Source organism: Acomys russatus, chromosome 18, assembly GCF_903995435.1.
Source record: "Acomys russatus chromosome 18, mAcoRus1.1, whole genome shotgun sequence".
NCBI classification, from domain to species: Eukaryota; Metazoa; Chordata; class Mammalia; order Rodentia; family Muridae; genus Acomys; species Acomys russatus.
The window spans coordinates 56,756,168-56,772,084 of NC_067154.1; the positions used below are offsets into that span (position 1 = coordinate 56,756,168).

The 15,917-nt window shown below is 44.8% G+C and overlaps 1 protein-coding gene across 2 annotated transcripts in view; it reads left to right on the forward strand.

Annotated features, from left to right (window-relative positions):
* The first annotated feature begins 391 nt into the window (after positions 1-391).
* Gpc6 (glypican 6) overlaps positions 392-15,917 on the forward strand; it is a 1,044,456-nt gene continuing 1,028,930 nt past the window's right edge. Inside the window, exon 1 of one of the 2 annotated variants that reach the window (XM_051160960.1) lies at positions 392-1,213. In XM_051160960.1, the coding sequence (XP_051016917.1) occupies positions 1,054-1,213 (160 nt within the window). In that variant the 5' untranslated portion in view covers positions 392-1,053. The remainder of the gene's footprint in view (positions 1,214-15,917) is intronic. The other variant, XM_051160961.1, reaches the window with a different exon arrangement.

Genomic DNA, 15,917 nt, shown 5'->3' on the forward strand with positions numbered 1-15,917 from the left:
TGGCCTCTGAGAGAGGTGGCTCTGCTCTGGCCCCAGGTTTCTTTTCTGTGTTTATTTCTTCCCTGGCTTTGTGTTACACTGGGGCAAGAGCAACAATTGGAAATGCCGCGTTATCTCCAGAAAAATTTAGCGGAGTCACTACAATTGCTTGTCTCAAACACATTTTTTTTTTTTTTTTTTTGGTGCTTATTAATATCGAGAAAGGTAGCATTTAGGGCCTTGTATGGAGACCATGAAGTGACTGAGAAAACAGGGACCTTTCGCCTCTAAGCTTTTCCCTCCTACCTAGTGGCTCGTGATCCATTCCAGGTTTTGCGGGCGACTCTGCCTGTGAATTTCGGCTGTGCTCCGGGTAGCACGTTTCTCTCTCTTTCCCTCCCCTCCTTTCTCCTTCCCTCTCGCTTCTCGAGTCAGTCTCCAGGATTTTCTCTCTTCCTATTTCAAGAAGACTCTGAGACTCCCTCAGTCTGTGTGAAGCTGAGATTTCCCCTGCATCCCGTACGTACATCTCCATCACATACCTCCACGCGCACACCTCCCCGAGAGCTCCGCGCTCACACCCACAAACACGCGCGCACACACTCGCGCCGGCCCGTCCATCTCCCTCCGGGGGGAGCCCGCGCGCGCGGTCCCACCTTCGTCGCACACACTGGCTAGGCGAGCTCGCAGCGCTCTACGACTCTGCGGCTCGGAACTCGGACCGCAGCGCTGAACACCCCCCACTGTGGAATTTTTTTTTAAAAAGACGTTTCTTTGCCTTTTCCTCTTTTCTGGTCTTTCTCGCACGGTTTTCTACCGGAACGGCTAGCGGAGCCGGCTGCAGTCTCAAGGCAGCCCCTGGTTGGCTTGCCATCCTCCATCTGGCTTATAAAAGTTTGCTGAGCGCAGTCCAGAGGGCTGCGCGGATCGTCCCCTCGGCCGGCGGAAGGGGGTGACGCTGGGCAGCGGCTAAGGAGCGCGCCGCAGGCTCTGGCGGGCTTTCCGCTCGAGGGGCAAGGTGAAGAGCGCACACTGGGAGCTGGGGGCTGCTGAGGTGGACTTGCATGTTGCACCATGCCTTCTTGGATCCGGGCTGTGATTCTTCCTCTCTCCGGGCTGCTGCTGTCCCTCCCGGCCGCGGCGGACGTGAAGGCTCGGAGCTGCAGCGAGGTCCGCCAGGCTTACGGTGCCAAGGGATTCAGCCTAGCGGACATCCCCTACCAGGAGATCGCAGGTAAGCGCGGGCGCGGACCCGGGGCCCTCTGCAGCCCCGGGAGGCGGCGGGCGCTCTCTCCCTGCCCCCTGTTGCTCAGTTGGTTCTCACTTTCTGCGGGTGCCTCCCCGGAGCCCTGCGTCCCTGCCTCCAGGCCCCTGAGGCTTGTCCCGTTTCTCCGGAGGGGGGAAGGTGTGCGTGCCCGCCACCTCATTGTGTGCACACGCGGGAGCGCCCTGGTCCCTCTCTCCCAGGGTCTGCTCCCGCGCCCAACCTCGGTGGTTGGTCTCGAGCCGGTCAGGGCCCATAGAGCAGGGGACAGTCGAGGGGCGACGGCTAGTGAAGGCAGAGAGCACTGCGAGCCTCCCATCGAATCCCCCTCGCCTGGGCAAACTTGGGAGAACTGCGGCCGTAGTTCGCTCAGCGCCACCGTCTGAGTGGCGCCTTCTCCACTCCCGCCTTCGCGCCGGCGGGGGCGGTGGAGAGACGCGGAGGTTCCCCTATTCCTGGTCTGCACTCCAGGTCCGTTCCAGGGACCCGGCGCCTAGCTCATGGCTGGGGACGGGCCACTAAGGACACACATTGCCCGGGTCCCCAGGATCTGGACGTCGGAGTCCTGGAGCTGTTTGGGGTGTGTGTGGTGGGGGGAAATTCGTAGTCTGTCTGCTTCAGATTTGGGGCGGGCTTTCCTGTTAGGGTACCCCGGTGCTTCCCCGACTGCGGTTGGTCACTCAGGCTGAAGAGACAACCGGGCCACCCGGCTCGGCGCCGGGGCAGAAACACGGCCTCGCGTTTCAGCCGGCTGGCGCACACGGAGCCAACTTAAGCTAGTGACCCGATGGGGGCGTTCGTCTCCGGGGTCTGCACTTCGCGGTCGGTGGCTCTCCGGGCTACACTCGTTCTTTCCTCCCGAGCTCTCGAGCCCCCACCCTCCTCCTTCCCCGAGTCAGAGTGTGCGGCCCTTCGGGCTCCACGAACTTGTGCAGCAGCCTGGGTGTGTGTTTTCCGGCTCTTAGCTCCAACCGAACCCGAGCTTCCTTGGGGCTCACTGAATGAAACGTGTTGGGGACAGATAATCCTTTAGCAGCGAGAGAACCTAGCTGAAAGAGACCTAGGGAAGACTGGAGGTGCAGTTAGGGCGCGGGCTGCTCTAACCGGGTAGCTAAAGTCCTAAGTGACCTCAAATCGCTGGATCGCCACCAGACTCTTGTGTTTTTGCCAAAGAAGCGGTGGGCTGATGGAAAACACTTGCAAATATCTTAAAACATCTTAGTTTTAATAGGTTGTGGAATTACTGCTTTATTATGGTCGATCTCCAAACTCTAGGAGTGAGGGTCTTAATTTACGTAACTATTGATACGTTTCTATCAATCTGGGCATTGCCAAAAGAAAAATAAACTATGCTCACATGCCTCAAACAGCGCGGCGCTTTATGTAGACAGAGTGGTTTTTTTTTTTTTTTCCTCCTTTCAATTCACAGCCAGGCATTCCATTCCCTGCATCTAGAAGGCTAGCGAAGCTGTAGTGAATTAGGAGACTACTCTACAGTCTGGGATTTCGCCCACCAGGTTCCAGCACTCCTTAATTTGTTAATCAATGACTAGAAAGAGACTGCCCCCGCAGCTCCTTAAGTTTCTTAACCTCCTTTCCCTTTGTCTACTGTTATTTCATTCTTTTTAATTAATTGATAAGGATCAGCTTCACCTTTTTAACTCCCCAAATCTCAGGAAATTCAACTTTTAGAAGGCTTAGAGTAGAGATCCCTCTTAGGGGACTCACTCATTTTCTCTTTGAATCTGGCCATTTAAAAATGTATCTTTTAAACACATATATTTCTCAAGATGATTTCAGATAAGATATCTCCAAGAAGAAAACAGCTACGTATTTTTAAATTGCACCGGTGTTCTTTAAAAGATAATGAGACGTCCAGGAGACTCGCGTTGACCCTCAGCACCGTCCAGGCGCCGGGCAAGGCTATCAGAGGCAGATTGCCTATTGTAAATAATTTCTGGAGTCGCCAATTACTTTGCTGGAGAACATCCCCAGCAGCTGAACACATTCGTCACTACTAGTTTAAAGGCAGAGAGTTTGGTTGTATATTTTGTCTTCCCTATTCCCTTAAAACACAGACTGTTAATAGCTCCTAAAATACCTCCATCCCATTGAGCTCATCTTGGCCTGAAAAAAGTGGAAGCTGGGGACTTTACCATAAGCCAGGTGTCCCACAGTGCTAGTGGGCAGGATCAAGGTCCATGTTCCCAAGGGGTCAAAGGCACATTTGGTAGGAAAATAATGAGTTGTAAGATAACTGGAGGGTTTTTAGTTTGGGTTGGGTTGGGGGGGCTTCCGCCCCCCCCCCAAGTAAACTTTACTCTGCTATAGTAAATTGCATTTACTGTTACTGTTGGAATAACTACTTAGGAAGTATGGAGTTATTAAGTACGCATATTCCTCCTCCCCAGCTCTTGGGAATATTGACACTTAATTATGTAGACCGGGAACGAGTTTGTGTGGGGACCACCCTTTCTTTAACCTGGTTGCTATCCATTGCGTTTCTGGATAAGTCCAGTGGCTCACTTGAGAAAAAGCAGGAATTTCAAAGAACTGCTGTTTCGGCTCCATATTCCAGTTGAGTCATTTTTGCAAGTAGCTTGCTTAGTAAAATAACTAGGAACTAATAAAGATACTATATTTCATCTCAACATTATTAAAGATTTACTCCAAGCTCACAGTTGTAAACAAATGTTGCCCTTTTCTCTTCTGGAGTAGAGAGAAACTCTTCAAACCGCCAGAGGGGGACTCTAGGTAATATATAAACCTAGGAAGGGGGAGTTTGGACCATCCATCTTCGCTCAGCCTTGATTTTTAAACCCATGCTGGCAGATTAGATAGACTCTCCTCCTTGGAAGATTTCCAAGGGAGTCAACCCTTGAGCCCCCCTCAGCAATCCATTCTAATACGTTGGAATTCCTGTGGTACAAGCAGTGTTTCCAGACAGCTAGCCAAAAGCCTTCACAATGGCCTTGCTTGTCTTCTCTTCTGTGTCCTGGGAAGATCCTAAGCTTAGACCATCAGGAGCTCGGTTAGGAACCTTCTGATCAAAGGGACATTTTTCCTATCAGGCTCTGAAGGTCTCATTTCTCAGAGTTCCTCAGCCATGGTAGCACCTGTTCAGGCTGGGGTGCAGATTAGCTGTGAAGTGCTTGCCTAGTATACACAGGGCACTGTTTCTCTAGCAACACACACAGACACACTCACACACACACACACTCGTGCACACTCACATTCTCACATCCTACCCCCACCCCCCAACACACACAGGGAAACAAATCACCTTTATAAATGTGTAAATGTCGCGATTCAGAGAATGTTGTTGGAGGATTTCTTATATGTAGCTTTGTTAAGATCTTTATTTATAATATTTCATAGTGCAGAGTAACTTCTTAGCATGATTCCTCTTTTCTCATTTATCTAAGATAACTTTTTAGAATACTTCATATGTAGGAATTATGTGCCCATAACCTATTTACCCACACTTACACCAGCAAGATGGCTCAGCTGGTTAAGACCCTTGCTGTCAACCCTGGCAGCCTGAGTTTGATTGGCGAGACCCACCTATTTGAAGGAGATCAACTCTCACAAGTTGTCCTCTAACCTCCATATGTGGGCTATCACACCTATGTACACACATGAACACAGGTTCAAAAACAACAATAACAACAAAAAACATTATTAAAGTTCTCCAATGATAGAATATAGTGGATCTAACCATATTTTATAGATTGAAAACACAACAATAAAGACTTAGGTAACATGCCCAAGGGTGACGCAGCTAACAGTTGATGAGCTAGCAACACACACGCTGGAGTGTTGATTTCATAGACCACAAACCTCTAGTTTGGCCAATTGTCCTATAGAATTAATCCTCCATCATTTGCTGGATGCACACATACAAGACCCATTCTTTGCCCCTCTTGTATGTGTGTACCGTGTTGTTGGCCAACACATCTATCTATGTATTCCCACAAAATCATGTATGCTGGATTTATATTGGGTTGCGACATCATTTCCCAAATATTTTGTATTTATATTTTAACACCCTGGGAATTGGTCACCTCCTACCCCTACCACTTAGTTGTGCATCTGTGCATGTTCCGATTCATTTTTATTATATCTATCTGGTTATATAAAGTAAATGCATCTTTTTGGTCAGTGTACTGGATCTACTAGAATATTAGCTTAGTTCGAAGCCTAGACTATTGGGTCAGTCCAACAAAACTTATGCTAGGTTGTTACCCAGACAGTACAGGCTGGAGTACAGAACGGGCCATTAAAACCATCAGTTTTTAATGTGTGCTCTGTCCTGCTTTTGTTCTTAGGTATGTTGACAGTTGAGGTACAGTTGGACATTAAGAAAGCATTAAACTGTTTCCATCACTTTGATGCCAATTTGTCAATTATTTATGCCAAGATCTACTGTGAAAATGGGACTTTTTTCATATATTACCGGTGTTCTTGTACCTCCACTCCTCATTCTGGCTTCAAACACATATGGATGCACATTCTTTATGTGTATATATACACAGAATACACACGCATGTTGTAGTTAATTTATCAGTATGGCCTAATAATGTTTATTGTTAGGCCTATAATTATTAATATGGCAGTATTTTCTAACTCGATAGCAATCAATCAAGACAGAGACATCTGTTGTATTTTAAAATAGCCTTAGTTAACCTGGGGCAGGGCAGATATTAATCTCCTAAACTACTTCCCACAGTGGGGTGGGTATCCCATACCTGCCCCAATCCCATTGCCAGCTGCTTCTAATAATTTCTATCAAGCTACCTCCCATCTATAATCCCAGATATTTGCTAATTATCATCACCTGGGCCAACCTGCCCTCCATACCAGCTGTGTGCTTCTCCTCCACCTCACCCATGGCGCAGCCTTCTTCTCCTTTCTGCACCTCTGGTCTCTCTTCTTCCCAAGATTCTCTCTGTCTCCCCAAGCCCAGGAACCTTAGCCACGCCTATCCCATTTGCCCTGCCCAGGTGTGATGACCTTTTATTGGTCAAATAGGTTAGGCTTTTAGGCAAGGTACAGGTGGGACAGAGTCAGTAAGCAGTAATTACCATCAGAATACCTCAGACCAGACCAACCTCCAACACAGGTACATAGGCTTGGCTTTTTTCATTGACCTTTAACACGGTTTCCTTTTAGTTCACATGTAGATGTCACATTAACATAAATGGGAGAACATTGTTGAGTCATTCTCCCCTCCCCCCCCCCAGCTGTCTTAAACATCTTAGCTTTGTATAAACTGTTTAAGTTCCATTTATCTGCCTCATTCAATGACTTCTGAGTTTTGCTCTATACTTTGTTAATGCATGAACCTTAAAGCCTTTTGGATGAACAAAGTGAGTCATAAATTAATTAGCTGAATTTCAGTTTTTTATTTTCTCTGGTTTGGCAAGTTACTAGATTTCTAAAATAATTACTCTATTTCCAGATATCAAAGCCATCTGAAATCCAGGTTATTAGGGGCTCCTCTTGTTACATTTTTGCCTTGGGAGTTAATGGAAAGCGCTCCTTGCAAACAAAGTCTACTCAGCTGATTAACTAAAAGAAAACTCATCATTTAAGACTGACACACTTTGTTTTCTTAAACGTAAGACTCACTTCTTTGAGTTGCGTTGTCTGTTAATAGTTTATGATTAGAAATGTAGGCCACTATCAGGATTGGTTCAAAGTATAGAGCATTCTGTTTCTAATATATTGTGGTTAAAAGATTCTATTCAGTTCTATAACAAAATAGGAAGTGATTAAATTTGTGGACATTCATAAAATGTAAAATTGATGTTTCCTGTTAGGTGACCTATTTTGTATATCCTGTAGTAAAATAATTGTTGATAGAGGATTTAATTCTAATTTCTGTCTTATTTAAACTTAAAAATAACATTAGGCAATTTCTTCATAATTTACATATCCCTGAGGAATTCTGGCAAGGCCAGAGATTTAGAGCTGTCTAGCCAGCTTAAACAACTGTTTTAATGTATTCAAAATCTGGATGTTATCTTACTTTACCTGACAAAATACCCCGTCATATTTTTTTCAGTGTGTGTAACTTAACTTTAAGTAGCACACCAATTATTCAACACTATGCTGTTTTCCATAGCCCCATTTGAAAGGTATTGTTAAGCAAGGAGTGGTGGGCCTTGTAGTTGCAGCGTTCAGAAGGTTAAGGCAGAGGGAGTCTGGAGTTCTAGCCCAATGTGGTTATACCCTTGTCTCAAACAAACAAGAGCAACAAGGACAAAAGAGAACAACCAACGGAACAAGTGCAAAACGTTTAAAGCTCTAGTTTGGCAAATGTGTAAATAAAAGAATTCATAGTGGCAAATCTTGGGTAAAATTTTCTAACTTTTAATAAATCTGAATGAAAATAGGTTTTTAATAACACCGAATTATTGTTATTCTTGAACTCTTGGCACAGTAACAAAGAAAATAGAAATAATTCTAGGTTTAAGCAGCATCTAGTTTACTAATTATTTCAGGCATTTTTCTCATTCACACAGGGAATATTTGTTGTGTCTGTGCTACATACAAGTCCCTGTGCTTTGTGCTCTGTCTGCAGTTGCAGGGAACTTTGATCCCAGAAAAAAAAAAAAATGTTACAACAGGGCCCTGTTGTAAATTTAGTAAAAATCAAGCTGAGATAAGCATGTAGCTCTAAAGGCAAGCAGATTCCTGGGATCATTTTATCTCAATGGAGAGCCTTAGATGTGCATCATTAAGGAAATGCAGTGTGACCTGAACTGTGAGAAGCTATCTGTAAGGATGGAGACAGTGGAAGGTGCACGCGTGACATGCCAATGAGGACACTGGAAAACATGGGAAGAGGTTCCTGGTAATGGGCTGTGCTGAAGAAAGAAATGGGAGAAAGAAAAACAAGAGCTAGATTACCAACAGTAGGGACCCAAAGATAGACCCTTACACATGGTCAGCTTTATGTTTGTCAGCTTGACGCTTTAAGGGAAATGTTTACAGATGGTAAACTGAAGGCTTACACAATCAGTCATTTTAAGTATAAATCAATGCAGCGGTGCTTTATCTATTGAGAGCCTGCCTGCCTAGGATCCCATGTGAACTACTGTCCTGGTCGCCATGGCTAAAACAAACTCTGCGACTAGAAGAACCCTAATATGCTGAGCCCTTTAGCCCTTTGCAGCTCTCTGCCCTGGACAACATGGTAATGTTGTGGTGAAGTTCTATTGTGTGTGTGTGTGTGTGCACGCGTACACACACACACACACACACACACACACACACACACCTTTCTGTGTTTGCTCACTCCCCTTCAACCTCAGGAGTTCCTGTGACTTCCTGCCCTTCTGAGTGGTGACTGTTGACAGGGAAGAACTCATGCCTAAAAGGCCTGATTTTTTTTTTTTTCTCCATACAACCCAAGTGACCATCTAATAAAGTTAGCTAGAGCTTACTGCCTCCTGAAGGTCATGTGTTTTCCTTTTCTGGGTCCTAAAATGCCTTGGACTCCCTGTTAAGGCTTTTGCCTTTAATCTGAGAGCAGTAAGGGCCCTTGTAGAAGTATTTCCATCACGATTGGTCATGATTTTGAAATACTGCTTTGACTTCTCTTAGTAGACAGGAAGAACACAAACACAAGAATAGAGACCTATCATCTTGAACCACAATGGTGAAGTAGAAAAAAAGGAATACGGAAAATATTTAGGTTCAGTGGGTACTGTCTTGCATTATTAAACAATCAAATATTATTTGCATACCTTTCACTGTGTGATTGCCCATAGACAGTGTGGGTGAGTGGGTGGAAGAAAGGGCCAGGGAGAGAGAGGTTAAAGAGAAATAAAAGTCCACAAAATATTCATTGACTTACCAAGCAATGCCATTTGGCATAATTTATCTGTATTTTTTATCGGATACAAAACTCACTGCCTTTAAGACAGCAGAAGACTGACAAGTCCATCAGTGTGTCTGGTAGAGATTTCTCAAATAGTATTGGAAGAATTATTATATTAGTACTGAGAAAGAGTGAGGCTATCCAATGTTTTGGGGACTGTCTAAATAGAAAAAGTCATTACTGATTATCAGGACAAGAATCAAAGAACGAAGTGGCCAAATATAAGCAGAAACCTTGGAGCATGGGTAGTGTTTTGCAAGGGAGTGGCAAGAGGAGGTGGAATTCAGGGTGGAGAGTGGGTGTGCAAAGGACAACACAGACAGGAATCTATTTGGAAGTGATGAAAAATTATATTGAGCACCATGGGTGGGGGTGGATTTTTGGAGATCTTTGGATGTCCTCAGCTGAATATGATGGGAATTAGGTCATCACCCTGGGTTGTTGGCACTGAAGTGACATGATGGGAGTATTGTTTCAGATTGACTGAGCACTGTGATCACAATGTATTAGAGAGGTGATTCTTGGAGACCCAGAGGGAGAGAAGACACACAGCTGAGATGCTGCCTCAGATCTTTAAGCAGGAAGTGGACCATCCCAGTGGAGAGCACGGGACAAGAAGAAGGGCCAAATGAGGTTATCAGAGAGGAGAAAAAAGTTAAACTTTAATTAACTAAAAAGAACCTAAAATCTAGCCTCACTTACATAGCAGTTCCAATACAAGATTTAAAGAAGATGAGTTGTTGAAATCTTTTGCCCAAAGTAATCTGCATCAGTGAAGGTACTTTTGGCTGCAGGTCACAGAAGTTGGCTTATACAACCATTTTTCACACAGCAAGAGTCCTAACATAGGTCAGGGAAAAAGAAGTGAGAAAACAGTATGTTTATAGTATCTGCAGGGTGCCATGCTTGTTCATCTTTCTGCTCCTGGATCCTGTTCTAACACATCTCCATATGGGCACAGGACGGCTGCTAGAGCACCAGGAGTCAGTGCCAAAGGCACCAAAAAGGATTGTTTTCCTGCACGTGTGTATCCACTGGTGAGAAGTAGCTGGGCATGTGCTTCTGATTCCAGAACTGCTTTCTATGGCCATGCTTGGAAGAAAGGAGAAGGCAAGGGAAGGGGAGAGGGTGAGGGAAGGGAAGGAGGGAGGGGGATGGAAGGGGGGAGGGGGACAGAAGAGGGAGAGGGAGGGAAGGGGGAGAGGGAAGGGAAGGAGGGAGGGGGATGGAAGGGGGAGGGGGACAGAAGAGGGAGAGGGAGGGAAGGGGGAGAGGGAAGGGAAGGGGCAGAGGGAGGGAAGGGGGAGGGGGAGGGAAGGGAAGGAGGGAGGGGGAGGGAAGGGAAGGGGTTGGGGAAGGGAATGGAAGGTGATTGCATGGGGCAGAGTAGTCATCATTACACCCCAACTTAGTTGCTGATGGCCAATTAATTGCTTGGTTAATGTTCATCCTCTTAAAAAAGATCCCTCAGAATTGAATGATAACCCAGAAATTTAAGAGAAACTGCGCAGGTTGTGTGAGTTAAGGTGTTTTCCGCGGTATTTCTCCACTATGACCAGCTGTGAACTGGGACGTGTTTAATTGCTCTGGAGAGATGATAAGCAGAACTTAGTTTTGAAGCATTTGCCAATTTCTGTGTAAACACTCTCATCAGCACCCATTCCAAGCTGCCAACAAGATCTACAAATTTAACAGTAGGCTCCCGGGAGTTACAGAGAGCCTGAGTCACCTCAGAAGGTGTAAGGCGTCATTAGGGACACCCCCAAGCCTCCTGTCTTTATGATCTTCTGTATTCCGATTCCTTACTCTCTTCCCTGCCCCTCCCTTGTTGAAGTAATCACAGCATGCTTCCAAGCGAGAAGCCAGTGAGCTGTATCAGAGGTTCTCATCAGGGGTTTCCATGCTGATAACACCGAAGAAGGTCTGGCTACACCCACGGCCTGGGTCCCATCTCACCACATGTCTGACTGATAGGGCTGGGTTGTGCCTATGAAGCTACAGTTCAACAATGTTTCCAGGTGGAGCCGATATTGGTGGTCCCATCATCCTAAGAGCTACATTGAATTCCATTCAGAGTGGGTTTTAAATACAGGCTTCTGCCACGACAAATATATATGTATATATATATATATATAGTGTGTGTGTGTGTGTGTGTGTGTGTGTGAGACCTTTCTATTTTGATTATGGATCAGGGTCTCCTACTATAGAGTATTCTGGCACTCGATACCACAGTGTTTATCTTTCCAGATTTCTATTTGTTTGTGTGTTTCAATTATATCATGGGGGAAATTGAGGAAAACAGCCATCTTCTCTGTGCCTGGAGCCACAAGGTCTTTCCTACTGCCAATGATCTATCGTCATTAGTAAAGAGACCCTCTGCACTGCTTTAGAAGGGAAATGGGCACCAGAACTGGACATTTCTCTCACTGCAAAGGCCCCACATTTCCTTGCTAAATTGGCATGCTTTCTTTCAGTACATATGAGTCGTATTATGTGTGCTCTTTTATCTGGTCGGGAGGAATTTCCCCCTACCTCCTTTTTGGGTTATTCCCAGTCTGACCTCCAGGTACAGAACTAACCATTTTCTCCTCATCTCTGGATTTGTATGTAAGGAGGCTATGTACAGAACTGGTCATCTTTTCATTTTTGTGTGTATTGAATTACAGATGATCTGGTCCATTCTGAGCATGCCCACGAGGGCTCCACAGCTTCACCACTGGTAGGAGAGCCTCTATTACAGTTCTTGGATTTTAAAAAAATTTCCTTTGTTTCTCTGCTCCCAGGACAGCTGTGATGCAAGGGATAGTGTCCCTCCAGGGATCCCAGAGACCTCAGGATATTGCCACATAAAGTCTCAGTCTCGGTGACGTTGAGGCAATTTTTTCCTTTCTTTTTCTTCTCTCTTTTTTTTTTTTTTTTTGGACAGGAAAAAAAGCCTTTTGAAGTCTTCTGAAGGAGGATGAAAAAATTTCACTTATTTTCTTAATGGGTCAGAATAGCTTAAAGTCAATAACACTTGTGACGTGAACTTCAAAAAGGTCACCATGCATGAAGTATAGATATGTACCACTGAGAAGCTTTAACAATTACCTGGGGGAAAAAAATAGAAGGAATTATTGTCCTATACCTGTTTGCTTTTCTCGATTTTTTTCTTAATCTAAATGACTGATGAAACAAAATGTAAAACATAAAAGTGCTGGTTGTTTTTTCTCCAAAAGACATAACCATTCTATTTTCTTAAAGTGCGGTGTAGTGACTTATTGTAAATGGACCAAGCAGAGAGAGCTGGCTTATGAATCAGGCCATCTTTTGATCTCTAAGTCACTTACCTTCCGGATCTCTACTCCAGCTTACACCCAGGGGTCGATTTCAGAAGACACAAATTTGGTCAAGCTTTAGGACAAGTCAACTGTAAACAAACCAAGAGGTTAGCAACTTCTGTTTTATATTTGCCTAATAAAGGGTTTCAAAGTCTTTAGCATTCCATTTGAAGGGCCTGGACTCATTTCTAGTGTCCACTGTCACCTCTGTGGAAGTGCAGGTTTCTGGGACACCCATGCTTGGAGGTCTCAGGATCCTTTCAGCCATTGATTTGCACTGAACTCAGGAGAAACAGTTCAGGACCAAGTGAGAACGTGTGAAAAGCTAGTGTTGCTCATGTGCTTATGTGGCATCGGCTCACTCTCTACTTGGGGGTGGTGGTGGTATTAGGGTTCTGGAGGTCAGATAGAGTGTTAACAGTTTAAGCTGATCTTTTTATAAGCATTCAGTGAAGAATATATTCATTTCACGTAAGTCGCCATGTGGCTCCTCCAAAGGCTAGTCTCTGCCAGATAAGGAGTGTCTACCATTCAGAGTGGCAGACCTCTGTTATCCACAGACAAGTCAGCGAAGTAGAAACTCCTTATCCTTAGTGTTCTTTGTTGGCAGAAATAACTTGGAGCTATCTTACAATCATTTACAGATATTCATTATGTACTTTGAAGGGTAGAGATAAAAGGTTTACTACTGCATTTCCACTTTGCCAGAAATGTGAACTGTATAAGCACATCTAAACTGGAGTTAAAACAGGTTAGATGAACCTGATGTTTAAGACCAAAAAAAAAAAAAAAAAAAAAAAAAAGAGTATTGTGCATTTTCCATCAAAAAACAACAACAACAACAACAACAACAACAAACAACACATCAGTTTCTCCGCCTGGGTTATTGACATAAAAGTAATACATTATAAGAATTTGCATGTATAAGTAACTATGGTTTGAGTAGTTGTCTGTTCTTTACCTAGAAGCTGGGCAGAGTATATAAAAGATTGCAAGTGAACAAAAGATTTCCTGTCTGTAGTCTCATTGGTTAGAATTATCTTAATCATATGTGTTTTGCAGCTGGAATGCAATTTCCTACCACTGAAAAGGCTATAACTTGTTTTCAAATTCATTTTCACCTTTCTAACCATCAGTTTATAAAGCATAACTCTTGACGAAACTATTGTTGTCCCTCTAAAATACTTACATTTTCAAAAGTGTGACCTAATGTTTAAAACAAAGTTTTAAATTGCTCTGTATGTTGCAAAAGTCCCTGAAGCTGTTTTATTTTGGGGGAAAAATGATCATGTTCCACAATTGCTATAATCTGGGAAACAGACAATGAAACACAAAAAGGCAAGCAGAGGCTTTGTGCAGCCTGCCATTTCTGAAAGCTATCTTCATTCAGGGTGACAATTCAGATTTTTACCTAACTAAGCGTCAGAGAGAACCGGGTGGCCAAAGAGATAAGCCCGAAGGTTCCTGGAAGTTCCAAGCTGCCTATAGCTTCCAGCTCTGCTAGAGTCAGGCTGGGACATCTGCAAGGTGCCACAGATGCCCAGAAGGAGGCTCTGCTGTGCAGCGCCTGCCGGGAGGTGTACCACCTTCAGCCACTGTTCAGCCTGGTTACTGTGGAATTGATTTTCACGGCTCATGACAGAAGCTGTTTTCAGCCCATGAGGAGGAAGTGGCTAAGGCTGATACTCCTAACACAAACAGCAAATTGCTCCATGCCTTTCATAGCTTTTGAGGTCTGTTACCTTAAGGTTCTAATGGCCTTTTAACAGAGTTTCCAGCTGAGCAACAGATGTAAGTATCCTGAACACTGAAAGCATACCCCAACCCTTACTTCCCTTAAAGAATCATTTTTTTTTTCTCTACAGGCATTGTACCAGCACTGCATTGTAAGATCTATTCAGCAGTGCTTTAGATTTGAAAAACAGAAATAAATCCCAACCAAATAGTAAGTGCAATTAGTGTGGTGAACGTGCCATCGGATTGGCCTGTCCTTGTTGCAACCAGTAACTGAGGTGGAGTTTACTTATGCTCACCGTTAATGATGGCCCTGTGGGGTCATACCCCATCAAGAAAAGAAAATAATTAATCAACTCCGGGACGCGTTTCAAATTCCTTACTCTTGAAGTCAACTCCTCTTAATTCTGAAAGTTGCAATACCATTTTGAAAGACAGAATGGTTAACTTAGAATTATTCCTCATCCATGTTGGTTTTCCTTTGTGGCAGTCTGTGTGTTTTTGCCTTGTATCGCTCATAAATGGGGAATGTTTCCCAAGTGAGCGGCTGGATACTCCGTACAGAGAATGCTGAGACCAAATTCGAAATGGCAGAAGGTAAGGTTGGCCATTTAGTCCTGTGGACTGAGGAGCGGGTGTCAGATTGTAGGCCTTTCCACTTTAAGAATGACAGTGTGCTTCTGATGTCACCGACATCTGACAGTGATGTGAATTGTTCACTTTGCAATGATAACGGGAACACTGAAGAGCAAACGAGTCAACTCCCTCTCTCCAGGAACAGGCTGCCTCCCACGTGCACTTCTCGTAGGAGTACTTAGGAGTAAGTGTGTGATCTGCCACCATATTTGTGCCCGGCGGGTGAAGGTGTCCATTGAAAAGGAAAAGGGCTTCCTCTTCTCCCTTGTCTCTCTTACTCCTGTCACCAGCCCACCTGGTTTCTCAGGAGCACCCACGTGTTGGGTATCAACAGCCACAACCAAACCAGTTCAGTCTGATAAAGTTGAAGGTTCAGCCCCATGAGTGTGGCCAATGGGACAGCAGTCTGTTGCCATGGCGACATTGTTATACAAAGACCAACTCCTGACTTAACTCTTCACCTTTTCCAGAGCCTGATTGTCTTTATTTTATTTACCATGTGCAAAGAGGAGTACTAGACTCCCTACCTCTCATCACCGCAATTGAATTAAGTTGAATTTACTCGTCATAACCCCTCCCCCCCCTCCCAACCAAGGCCTCTCCTGAAGTGTAGTCAAGGTCACAGAAATGCCAAATAGCACACAAAAGACAAGACAGGCAACTCATCTAGGTGGGGGTCCCATCTGCCATGGGCAGAGAAGGCTTCTTCCTCTTCCAGGCACTTGCTGCTCTACACAGCTTACTCCACGCTTGTGTACTTCATGACTGGCTTTGCCCAACTTGAGAAACAGCCATGACTCATTTCCTGGAATATTCACCCTTTCATTGGCCTTTCTGGTCTTAGGCTTCTTGAGTTACTAGCTTTGCTTGTGTGGTCTTGCTCACCTGGTGCAGTGGTGGCCTGCTAAGCTCAGCTGCTCAGTCTTGGCAGAAAGCTCCAAGGACAGTGGGCTGGACCTATCCCTATAGTGTTAGGTATAGGCTTCATGCTGGGTCCTGTGTGCTTCAAAATTGGAACTTGGGACTGATGTGGCAAGTTGATCACTAGGCAGTCCCAGCACAGGGCTCAAGGCAGAATCTGGGTCAGAATCTTGCT